At 40.3% G+C, this 12200-nt stretch overlaps 1 protein-coding gene across 1 annotated transcript in view; it reads left to right on the forward strand.

Annotated features, from left to right (window-relative positions):
- Positions 1-12200, forward strand: part of arhgap4b (Rho GTPase activating protein 4b) — a 25230-nt gene that overhangs the window by 7823 nt on the left and 5207 nt on the right. The window contains exons 4-18 of the mRNA XM_025059056.1: positions 1938-2282; positions 4100-4271; positions 4367-4529; positions 5137-5199; positions 5289-5462; positions 5769-5897; positions 5983-6204; positions 7252-7353; positions 7446-7631; positions 8245-8329; positions 8443-8470; positions 9069-9165; positions 10959-11019; positions 11469-11546; positions 11994-12135. Of these exons, the coding sequence (XP_024914824.1) occupies positions 2213-2282; positions 4100-4271; positions 4367-4529; positions 5137-5199; positions 5289-5462; positions 5769-5897; positions 5983-6204; positions 7252-7353; positions 7446-7631; positions 8245-8329; positions 8443-8470; positions 9069-9165; positions 10959-11019; positions 11469-11546; positions 11994-12135 (1772 nt within the window). The 5' untranslated portion in view covers positions 1938-2212. The remainder of the gene's footprint in view (positions 1-1937; positions 2283-4099; positions 4272-4366; positions 4530-5136; positions 5200-5288; positions 5463-5768; positions 5898-5982; positions 6205-7251; positions 7354-7445; positions 7632-8244; positions 8330-8442; positions 8471-9068; positions 9166-10958; positions 11020-11468; positions 11547-11993; positions 12136-12200) is intronic.

Genomic DNA, 12200 nt, shown 5'->3' on the forward strand with positions numbered 1-12200 from the left:
AAAGGTAAATGTCAAAGCGGACAGTGAACCACTGTGTCTGTATTGTAGCCATCAGCAGTGTAAGGAAAAACCCAGTGTAACGTCAACCTTTGACGAAACACAGCATCCCTCCGGTTTTAGTTTCAAACTTCATTTCTTCATCCTCTTCAGGAGAAATAAGCAGAAGATCCCTCTGATGTAGTAAAGATCTATCATACTGCTCCACCACAGCTCCAGTAGCCTTACTTTATATTCACTACATACTGTAGCCTACCCTGACTTTCAGGCATTAAACCTGGTTCCTCTTTGTTTGTTTTGACCCCGTTCACATGGCTCCTACTCTTGGTCCTACAAATACTAATAACTTTGTCTTTGATTTGTTTTCGTGTATGTTCAACTCCTTTCCAGACTTCCTCATAAATTCCTAACTTTTTATCATTGTCTGTAGGTTCAGTTGTCTTCAGCCTTCTTGTCATTCGTCATCTTCTCTGCTAAGACATTAAAAAAGAGACCTATAATAACTGAGCTAACTTAAAGCCTGTCAAGGTTAAACAACCTTTGTATAAACATGGACTGATATTTACATAAGCTATTTGCTAATGCTCTTTTCTCAATGCTAAAGAATACATAGTTTACAAATAAAGAACAAGTTGTTTTTTTTTATTTATTTTAAAGTGTAGTTACCTTGAGCAAATTAAATATTATATAAGGGGACTAGCTCAAATGGCAGACCGCTAGCTTAGCATGCGAGAGGTAGCGGGATGAATACCCGCGTCCTCCATGTCAACAAATCTTTGTCAGTTCCGTAGTGAGGCGGTTAGCTGTTAGCACAAGAATTTCCCAAACATGGGATCAATACTCATTTGTTATTATTAATGTTATGTGAATTACATGGACCCAAACAAATCCACATAAACAACTTGGCACATTTTCCTCTGTAACACATTTATGACTATTTTCTTTCTCCCAACTCTCACTAAAAACTAATGTGTTCAGCTTATTGTTCTTTCAGAAAAAAAAACAAATCCCTTGCAGCGAGGCTCCAACATCAAACTCTGTTACACTTCTCATCTCTCTGTCTGCAGAACATCTCCCAAAGTCAATTCCTTTTTAGTCAGTAAAATAAAATAGTATTTTGTGGTCTGAATTTCTATTCGTTTGCCGACTCAACATACGCTCGTTTAATTTCATTTATTCCGTTTTACGGCCATATTCACAATTTGGAACTAGCACATTTACATCATGCACTGTTTACCGCAGCTGTCCTGACTTAAAATACTCCTTTTTACAGCTGTTTTTTAACCTAAATTTACAATACATTTATATTTATTTTAAAATAAAAAACAATCATAAACGGAAGACTATCTATGGATATTTTGTTTACAACATTTTATTGTATATTTTACAAATTTCCAAAAGGATAAATAAAATATTTAGGTCGTTGAAGTCATCATGTTTCAAGCAGAGTCAAGACTAAAGACTGATCTCAACCTCATCAAGTCCTCATCTCTGCTGTACCTCATGTCATTTGGCTAAATGCTGTGCTTTTGTGCTGCTGTGACTTTAAATTTGATTTCATTGTTTTATTCGCGCGGTCGTATTGTATGTCAAAAATCTAAAAGCAGACATTTTGTCTGTATTTAACACTGACATCTCTGTATTGAAACCCTGTACTTGTGTCTTCCTGGCCCTGTTTGTCCTTCATCACTGTTTCTCATCAGCGCTCATCTTCCCATCCCCCTCTCTACTCTCTATCTTCTCCTCCTTCTCGTGCTCCACTTCCACCTTACCGACCCTGTCTTCACTCCCTCCATCTGATGACTTGTGTTTTGTCACTCATTTGTCCATTTTCTCTGGTACAAAATATCACATTTTCCTTCCATTCCATCCATTCCCCCTCCCCTTCTTTTTTGTCTTGTCTCACCATTATCCCCGTTCTTGTCCTGTCTGCTGCTCAGGTCACTTCACCTATGGATAAACGTTCACGCTAGAAACCCCAGAGGGATTCCAAGGGCGCTCTGATACGACTGACGTGTCCCCCGTAGAGATCAGCAGATCGACGCTGATATCGATGCTGCTGAGCTACTTTTGGCTTTAGAGCAGCAGGGCTGAAGAGGTCAGCGGTGAAAGGTCGGAGACTCGAAAGCAGGAGGAGGAACTGCACGGCCGTCAGAAGAATAGGAGCTTCAGGACATGAGATCTTGGTGACCGACCGGGGTCAAAGAGGTCAAAGATGATGACATCACACGTTAAGCTGAGAAAGGAGAAAGGGAGTCTGGCCGAATATGAATCACAGATGAAAGGTGAGTCGTTCCTTCTATTTCTGAGCCTCTATAACATCTCGACTGCTGCATGTTTATTTATTTATACCACTGCTGTTACGTTGCTGTGGCCTGACTGCTTCCTTTCATCGCAAATCCATCGTTCTACGTCTGTTTATTTTTTGAAAACAAATCTTATTTCCCAATGTTGTAAACGTTCCGACTGTATGTGCGTGCGTGTATGCGTGTGCGCGTCTGTCTGCACGTGACATGAGCATGTTCATGTCTCTGTACTGTACTACAAGGGTGTATTTATAGTGCGTAGTAGCGATGCTTGTCTCCTCACATCCAATCAGCTCTGAGGCTCTGAGCGCGGAGAGAAAAGAGCCACAGTCTGGTTCGGAAGAGAGACTGGATACGTGGGAGAGCGTGGGGAGAAACAGAAAGATTTAGAGAATCAGAGCTCAGAGAAAAATCTTACAAGTGGATTAGAAAGTGAAACAAAAATGATGTAATGAGAGGAAACGGTGTGTGTACATGTGTCTCTAAACAGCGGTAAAGGGTTTTGGTGTGTGTTTTTGTCCAGTGTTGTACGTAAACGTAGAATATGTTAAATTATAGTTAAAGAGGTCTAAACAATCTAACAGTTTATGTTCCCCCTGGTGTCAGTGGTCTCAGTTGCTAGATTTAGGTCTATTTGGCAAAACCAAGATTCTGCTTCTTGTTGATTAAGAATGACATGAAAGGAAATATTTCATGTACATAGAGAGAATACTGCATGTGGACGACACCTGCACCAAGTAAAGGGTCCAATGTTTAACCCACGTGTTGTCCTTTGGGTGAAGGTGGCCCGATAGCTGATAATATGCATGTGTACACGCGTGCGTGTTCCTGTACTTCACGGCTTGTGGCAACTTTTCCTCCGTACTCCGATTCTGGGACAAGATGCAAACCTGTTGCGAGGACGCTGGTTGTGTAAAAAATGTGAAGGACGGTATAACAACTTGGCCAATGTTTTTAGTTTTTGTTTTTAATTCCCTCTTTTTGTGCCACAGAAATATTACTGTAAGTAAGTATTTTAAATCATAAACATAGAATAAACATAGATATTTTAATTCCCTTTTTTTGTGCCACATAAATATTACTGTAAGTAAGTATTTTAAAAGTATTTCAGCTGGTGTACTCCTGGTTGATTAAACCTTGTGCCAAAAGCACTCGGCAGTTTGACTGATCAGACGCTAATACATTTATGATTAAATGTCGATTAATTATCAGTGTCAATTTCCCGATGTCCAGTGTCTGTTAACAAGGCAAAACATTGGCCGATACCGATGTTCATCCGAAAAATCTGTTCTAAGCAACACAGTGGCCTGCAGCTGTGCCTCCGACTTGCGTTTAATTTGAGTTTATGGTCTGGGTTCCTCTAAGTCAGGGCTTGTCAAACTCATTTTGCTTCACGGGCGTACAACCTATTTAGATGTCAAGTGGGTCGGACCAGTGCAATCATAAACCAATTAGCTGTAAATACCAAAAAAATCATCAGATATTTATTATTATTATTTATATTTAATGAAAATATAATTTTGCAAAAAATATCCTGAACATTAAGTGTTTTTATTCATCAAAATTCATCATGCCGGTCGGATCGAACACGCTACTGGACCGTTTTTTGCCCGCGGGCCTTATGTTTGACGCTCCTGCTCTAAATGCTATCGTCATTGACATCAAGAGCTGAAGTAGTCTGAGGCCATGATCAGTGTGAGAAACTCCTCACCCGTGTTTAAAGGGGAGTTAATAGGAGAGACATAGCATTTCAGTGACTCTAAATGTGTGTGTGTTTGTTCTGCTTCATGTCTCAGACCTGAGGACTCAGCTCACAGATCAAATCAAGATTTTAGACTCCCAGGTGGAAGTGAAACAGCAGCAGCTCTCAGACCTCTCTGAGTTTCTCCGACGCAGAGGCGACATCGAAGCAGAATACGCTCGAGCCCTTGACAAACTCACCGAAAGGTTCACGCACAAAACCAAGAAGTACGTCTTTGGGGTTCTTTCCTCTTTCAATGACGATTGCAACGCAGCTCTAACGGCTCCATGTGTGTGTGTGTGTGTGTGTGTTTGTTTTCCAGGAAGGAGCAGTGGTACAAGTCGGTGTGTCAGGTGTGGTCTGTTCTTCTCACTCAGACTCGTCTGGAGAGTCGAGAACATGCAGCGCTGGGCGACACCTGCTGCAACACACTCACGCAGAGACTGACCCACAGTATGGAGGACACGCATCGACTGCACAAGAGAGTGAGTGGCAGGCAGTGAGAGTGTCGAGAAACAGGAAGAAACAGAGCGTCCGCCAGGATTGGATTCAGTTCCACAAACACAGCTGCCTGTAAAACCACAAGATCTGATTTTGAATTTTCAACCCACAGCCATTATAGAGGGATGGTAAGATGCGCCATTGCGCAGTAGCAACACCCGATTAAAAAAGCACAACAAGATGCAGTTCTAGACAAATATGGATTACATTCAGCAGTGGAGCAGAACTGCTAGCTGTCCTATAGAAACAGCAGTGAGACGAAGAGTGTCCCGCATAGTGGTTCCATCCTGTAGCGGTTAGCATGCCTGCCTTACAAACAGAGAATCCTGGGGGACCATATATCCCTAATGGCGCATCCTGTGTGGTAGCCTGTGAGTTGTAACCACTAAATGGCTCCTGCGTCGGTTGCAAAGACTCACACCGTAAATGTCCACGTTGGACAAATAAGGGACTCAATTATTTTCATAATTATTATTATTATTAAAGCTAAAAGTGTGGTCTGAATTTCTCAAAGCAAAAACACATAAATGATGAAAGTGGTTGACTCATACAGATAAGACCACTGAATTTGTTTCACTTCTTCCACGGCAGAGCAAAGAAGTTGGAGTCCAGATGCAAGACGAGCTGATAAAGGTCACAACTGAACTCCAGACCGTGAGCATTTTATGTTTTCTATCCAGCATTAAAACACTGTTTAGAACAGAAATAAACAGTTTGATAATATGGCGTTTGTGTTGCTAAAGGCTCTAAAGACCTACAACCAGTACCACACCGACTGCCTGATAGCAGAGGGGAAACTGAAGGAAGCTGAGCGGTTGGAGGAGAGACACACCGGCAAGTCGTCTGAGCTCGGCCTGGGCCAGTCAAGTGGACAGAGGCGGAGCTCCGTCAAGAAGATGGAGAGATTAATGGAGAAGGTGAAGATAATGAGAGTAAAAAAAAAATAGTTGACAGGAAGTGTGTCACAGAAAAAAGCCACAATGGCCACTTCCTGTACGTGTTTGTTTGACACAAGAAGTGTAGGTGAAACACAAATGTATGACATTAAAATGTATGTGTTTCAGCACAAAATATATTTTTTTACATAATGCTAGATAATAATAATCTACTTATTACAGTTGCACCCAAAGGGAGAGATCATTCTTCTCGCCATACAATATGAGGATTCATATTATAATGATCTAATTAAAGTTGTTTTTTTTTTCATCTGTGTGTGTGGACAGAGACATGGCCGAGTGCAGGAGACCCAGCTCAAATGTACCAAGGCTCGTAACGACTACCTTCTGAACCTGGCAGCGGCCAACGCAGAGATGAACAAGTACTACCTGCAGGACGTCAGCACCCTCATCGATGTATGGAGAAAAAAAGAATTCTATTCTACTATGTGTCTGCACAAGTGTGTTCCATTTTCTTCTCCCATTTCTGTTCTCCCGGCAGTGCTGCGACCTTGGTTTCCATCTCTCGGTGGATCGTGTGATAAGGTGTTACCTGGCCAGCAGGTGGCGTATTCAGAAGGCGGAGGAGACGGGTCTTAAGCAGCTGGAGACGGCCATGACGTCCCTGGACCAGAGCGGAGACAGAGACGCTTTGCTGCAGCAACATGACGCGGCCTTCTGTCTTCCATTCAGATTCAACTACCATCCACACGAAGGAGACCAGGTGGAGTCACTGATCCAGGATCAGACATGAGTATCTCAAAGGATGGGACATCATTTTGACTGTTTTCAGTGATTTCAGCGATTTCCTAAACTGTGCAGACGTTATCAAGTTGGCTTAAAAATAGAAAAGCTTTAAAGTACAACATTTTAGTTTGACCCAAAAAATCTGAAGGTCAATCAAAATGAAGTAAAATTACCTAAAAGATACAGTAACTTCAAGTTTGTCTGGCAGTACACGGGAAAAAAATTGCAATTGCAAACATTGCAAATAAAATAAGTTAAAACTTAATGGAAACATAAGTTGCAACCAGGAACATGAATATATATATATATATATATCAAGCTGGTTATATGTTTATCCACAAACTGCAGCCTTCTTTACAACGCCTACAATAGGGCTAAAGCACCACCTGCTGTAAAATGAGTTACCCTCTGTAATTTACTGTAATTTCTGGCCTATTGAAGGCACCTGAATATATGCCGCACCCACTAAATTTAAAAAGAAACACATTTTTCCCGAAAAGTGCGTTAGCTCTTTCCTGCTTCGGCGCCCCGACCAGTTGGATTCCAGTTGAAATGCACAGGGGAGACTTAGTGATCTGCTGCAGAGCTAAAGCTAACGTTAGCTCCGGGGCTAACTCCCTTCACTTTGGTCTTGTCCTCAGCAGAGGTAAACAGAAACAGGGAAGTTGGGGTCTTTATTATCAGCCACTCCGACCACAACAGAACAGAAACTCACTTTGTGCTTATCCGCAGCAGAGGTAAACAGAAACAGAGAAGTTGAGGTCTTTATAATCAGCCACACCGACCACAACAGAACAAAGAGTTTTAACAGCTCCTGTATAACCAACTCACACTACAACATGACAGGACGACAACACGCACATATACACACACAACCATTCACAGACAGACGCTACTAGTATAACACAGATCGCTAGCGGTATGAACTTTGTTAGCCCGTAAAAATGATTAAATTAGCCTAGCGTCATTTTTTTAATTGATTTATTGTTTATTGTTCATTGATGTCATTGTTCGTGTGTTCCAGGTGTGTGAAGTGAGTGCAGAGAGCCAGGTGAGGTACGAGTTGGAGACCAGGTTTCAACAGCTTCAGTCTCGACTTGCTGCTGTGACCCTGGAAACCGAAGAGGTCAGCTCACCCCCTGTGTTTCAGTTGACCCTGAACCAGATTCTCTTTCAGACTCTGTAATATTAACATCTGTTTCACATGTTCTTCCTTAGATCAGTAAAACCCTCAAAGCCACACTTGCCTCCTTGCTGGACACCATGTGCAACGGTGACAGTAACTCCGCGCCCGATGTGACCAGCAGCCAATCACATGACACCATCGGAGGAGTTTCCGCCCCTAAACTTGCTATAGCCAAGCGTCGAGCCAATCAGCAGGAGACAGAGACTTACTACTTTACTGTGAGTTCATGGATTTGACTAACGTTCATCCATCACTGTCCAATCAATGGCCTGTCAGCAGGGGAGGAAATTAGCATATTTAAAGAGCCCAAACACCTTTATGAAATATCTTCTAGTGCATCTGTATAATTTTCCCCAAATTTGTAATTACTGCTTTGCTAAGGTTTAGCAATTTTTCTTGATGAAATTCTGCCCTGTCTTCTTAGCTAATTTAGGTATTGGTATTTTTTAAGCTAATATGTACACCTGGTTATGTTCTTGGATAACTCATAGCAAATACTACACCTTCTATCACACATTTGCCATAATTTTTTGCTTTACTTTTGTTTGTTTATTAGCTATTTCTTGACTTATGGTTTAGCATTAATATAAGCTGCAGCTTTCATGGAAATTGTATTGATTTACTGCCAGAAGCCTTTTTATCTTTTTTTTAAGATTTCCTTTCAATCCCACTGAGCATAAACTGTAATTAATAATCTTTGAATACAATCTTAAAACTGAATTCGTCCTTCAGCGTTTAAACACCTTTTTCTGTGTGCTTTATACGATCTTAAAACTGAATTCGTCCTTCGACGTTTAAACACCTTTTTCTGTGTGCTTTTGGTGGCTGCAGAAAGTGAAGGAGTTCCTCACCAGCAGTTCTCTTTCCTCCAAACTTCAGGCCAAACATGACCTTCTACAGGACGCCATACAGAAAGGTATGGTTACAGGACTGGTGGGGTCCTTTATTTGAACAAGAGTGACACCACTGGTGACTGTTACTACTGCAGATCTTACTCCTCTTTTATTTTATTTCCTCTTTATGTCCTAGCCGAGGCCGTTGACAGCGACCCCTCCAGGTGAGGATTATACTGAACATAAAAGCATGAAAGAGAGAGAGAGAGAGAGAGAGAGAGAGAGGGGAGGGGAGGGAAACAGGGGGCGTAGAGGGGAAGAGAAAATGACACCAGATGAAAAGGAAGTCAATTTTAGATTTTTATTTTGTCTTAGACGTAAGGGGAGAAAGGCTTGTTGACGTTGTAGAATATATTTTTGCCACTGACTCATTAGTATACTTTGCTGTATTATTTATTATTAGGGAAACTTTTTACAGTTTTGGCCACATTTTAAAGCTGTCAGTGATTTCTGCTTATATGAATAATTATTATATTTCAGTCTGACTTTTTTTTTATCGCTATGTTGTGGTCAATTTTTGGCTGATTTTTAGCTATCACTTGGCATTTCAGGCATTTGTATGCTAGCATTAAGCAACTGTTTCATCAACTTAACAACAAGGACTAACTTAAAACTATTTTTGGGATTTTTCCCCCCCATGTTTTACATGTCACTTAAATTGATCTATTTCATTTCATGATTTATTTTTTTTCATCAGTAGAATCACCATCATAATTGCACACGCAGATTGGCATAATATGTTTCATTTTTAACATTTCCCAGAATGCACTGTGCTCGATCAGTGCGTGTTCGGAAGTCCAGGCCTGTTTCCCTATTCTGCCACACACTCTTCACCTCAGACATTCTCTCCTACATACAGGTAACACAGAATAAAACACACGCGCGTGTGTTTACCTGCTGCTATTATCATTTCATTCTCTGATTGATAATTCTTTACAAGTAAATGTCATGTCGAAGATGATAATTAGTGATTGATTGATCAAATACATCTCACCCTAATGTCCAGTCGTGACATTCCCTAAATTAAAAGAAGCCTCACTCTGTCTTACACTCTACTACAGACACAAAGTCTAACCTTTGAGTCTCTTTTTTTCCTACTTGCCAATTGCCTTTAGCTTATTCATGTGTTTAATTATTGTTAACTAAGTGTGTGAGTGTGTGTTATCGTTGGTTCACATGCTGCACACTACTTGCTATTGCTTAGCTTACCTGTAGCTCTGTTCGACTTTCACTTGGCTTCTAAGCTAATATTGGGCACTCTTGGCTAATTCCTGATTCTTGATTTAATAATTATTTTTTCCTACCGTACATTTGATCATACACGCACAAATGTCACCCATAAGAAGTACAATAATGACCCAACCCCACCAACTCTATTTTTTTTTTCTATATTTACATTTTCCATCATTTGGATTGGTAACCAAATAAATCAGGTGTTAAACACATACATTAACCTGCTGTCATTGGTCATTCAGTCCCAGCATATAGAGAGGACAGTTTCATATATGTATATATATATGTATATATATACTGTATATATATCAATTAATCATGAATAATCATGATTTATCAACCACTATGCTGTCTATATTATGGTGCATTAATGTACAGGACCAGGAAGTAGTTCTGGTATGGAATCCCCTCTTGCGCCCAACTCATGTTCCATGGTTTAATTTATTTTTGCAAACAGAATTACAATAACAAACAAACATCTTGCACTGGAAAAAAGAATAAATAAAAATTTGACATCTCCCCAGAGTGTTTTTGCAGCCCACAGCCCACTGCTGCTGCCTTTCTCGTTTTTTCCCACTCCTTTTTCTGTTCACTTTCTCTTCCCTTCATTGTAAAATGGATTAGAACTGAGCGGTGGCCTCTTTTTCCTGCCTCTTCTCTCTCTCACTCTCTCTTAATTCCTTTGGTAAATATGTGTGACGTTCAGGCATCTCTCACTGCTGTGTTCATAAACCTTTTATTCACACTTGCTTCTGCTCTAATCTCCACTTTCGCTGCGCCTCAACCCTTGCTGCTGCTGCTGCTGCTGCTGCTGCTGCTGCTGCAGAAGAAGGAGGAGAATGTCTCGGACTCAGGTAAAAGTAAAAAAAAAACAGTACTGTGAGGGACTCATCACAGAGACCAGCTTAATCAGTTCGGCTCCTGGTACTAGTTACTGTAAAATAACTGGACCTAGTTCCCAGTACCGTCCCTAGTCCCTGAGCTTGTTGCTGTGAAGACAAATCCACACATTTATAAATTCATGATGTTTTTTAAATAATAGTTCCGAAATCGCAAATGCATTTAATTGAATCTGTCCCTGTAAATTAATATTGTAATATTTGAACTCACTAAAAAATCTTTATGTGCGTTCTGCTTTTGGTTTACATCTTGCTGCATCACATTTTATTAAACCTTCATGTAATCTGTCCCTGTAAATGAATATTGTAATATTTTAACTCGCTAAAAAATCTTTATGTGCGTCCTGCTTTTGGTTTACATCTTCCTGCATCACATTTTATTAAACCTTCATGAGGTTCCTTGTTTATTTTTTCTACTTCACCTTTGCATCACTGCTCTCCCCACATCGTTATCCCTCACTCCACCATGTTCTCCTCCCTCTTCCTCTCATCTTCTCTCCCTGTGTTCCCTCTCCTCCAGAGCTCTGGGCAGCAGATTCCTGTGGTGGTTGAAAGCTGCATTCGTTTCATAAACCTTCACGGTGAGTTGGTTTTTATGACGTAGCAACAAAGTCCAGCAGAGAGACCAGGTGGAGCCCTCTTGGAATAGAATAATAGGACAACAGGATAGGACAACACTGGAGGAGAGGCGGGAAATTAAAGACAGTAGGAGATAGATAAGATATCGTCAGGGGTGAACAGAACAGAACAGAACAGAATGCGACGCCTTCATTACAGAATAGCATATTGCAGCTCTTGTCAGAGGTAAATAAAGTCGTATATAAAATTAACGAGCCACAGCCGTCAATGCACGACAAATACAACACCGCCCTCTGTCGTTCATTTTAAACCTTACTAAATACGTGTTTTGAAAGTCGTTAAATCGATTGTATCAAAGTGGGTTTAAAAAAAAGACCTAGAATATGTTTAGATAAAATGTGTTTGAATGTGTAGAGTTGACAATAGTGTAAACCAATGTGTGTATTTCTAGGGCTGCACCATGAAGGAATATTCAGAGTTCCCGGGTCACAGAGAGAAGTTAACGTCATCAGAGATGCATTCGAACGAGGTACGTACCCTTTATTTTATTTTATTTTTTTGACTAATGTACAATAATAACTCCCTGTTACAGAAGCAGTTGTTATCTTTTGCAGTTATAACCTTGTTTGTATCCTTCATGTATAATAATAATATAATAATAAATATGTATAAAAATACGTACAATAACAATTATTATTATTCGACATTATTTGAAGTTAAATTTTGATTTTCTTAAATTCAAAAAGTAATTTTTGGTGTTTAACGTTTAAGCTCTTTCTTTAACTATCTTCAACCATTTACTAGCTATTTCTTGACCTTACATTAATTTACACATCATTTTGTCGCAGACTAATTGAATTCGTAAAAGTAAACCTAATACCCTAATCTTGTTTTTACCTTTAAGAATATTATGTTGAATGTGTATTGTTTTAATGAGGCAGTTGACTGTCTTTGTTCCTGTCTTATGCTCCTGCAGGAGAAGACCCTCTGTCTGACAGTGAATGTGACCTGGACTCAGTGGCTGGAGTATTGAAGCTTTACTTCAGAGGACTGGAGCCTCCACTCTTCCCCTACGACAGCTATACTCAGCTGTTGGACTGTGTCCGTAAGACAAACAACCCTGCTGAAACAAAACAGTCTCCATGTTGCTTCTATCTGTGCCTGTGTCTACATATAACTGTCT

Source organism: Cynoglossus semilaevis, chromosome 10 (assembly GCF_000523025.1).
Source record: "Cynoglossus semilaevis isolate Cse_v1.0 chromosome 10, Cse_v1.0, whole genome shotgun sequence".
Taxonomy (NCBI): Eukaryota; Metazoa; Chordata; class Actinopteri; order Pleuronectiformes; family Cynoglossidae; genus Cynoglossus; species Cynoglossus semilaevis.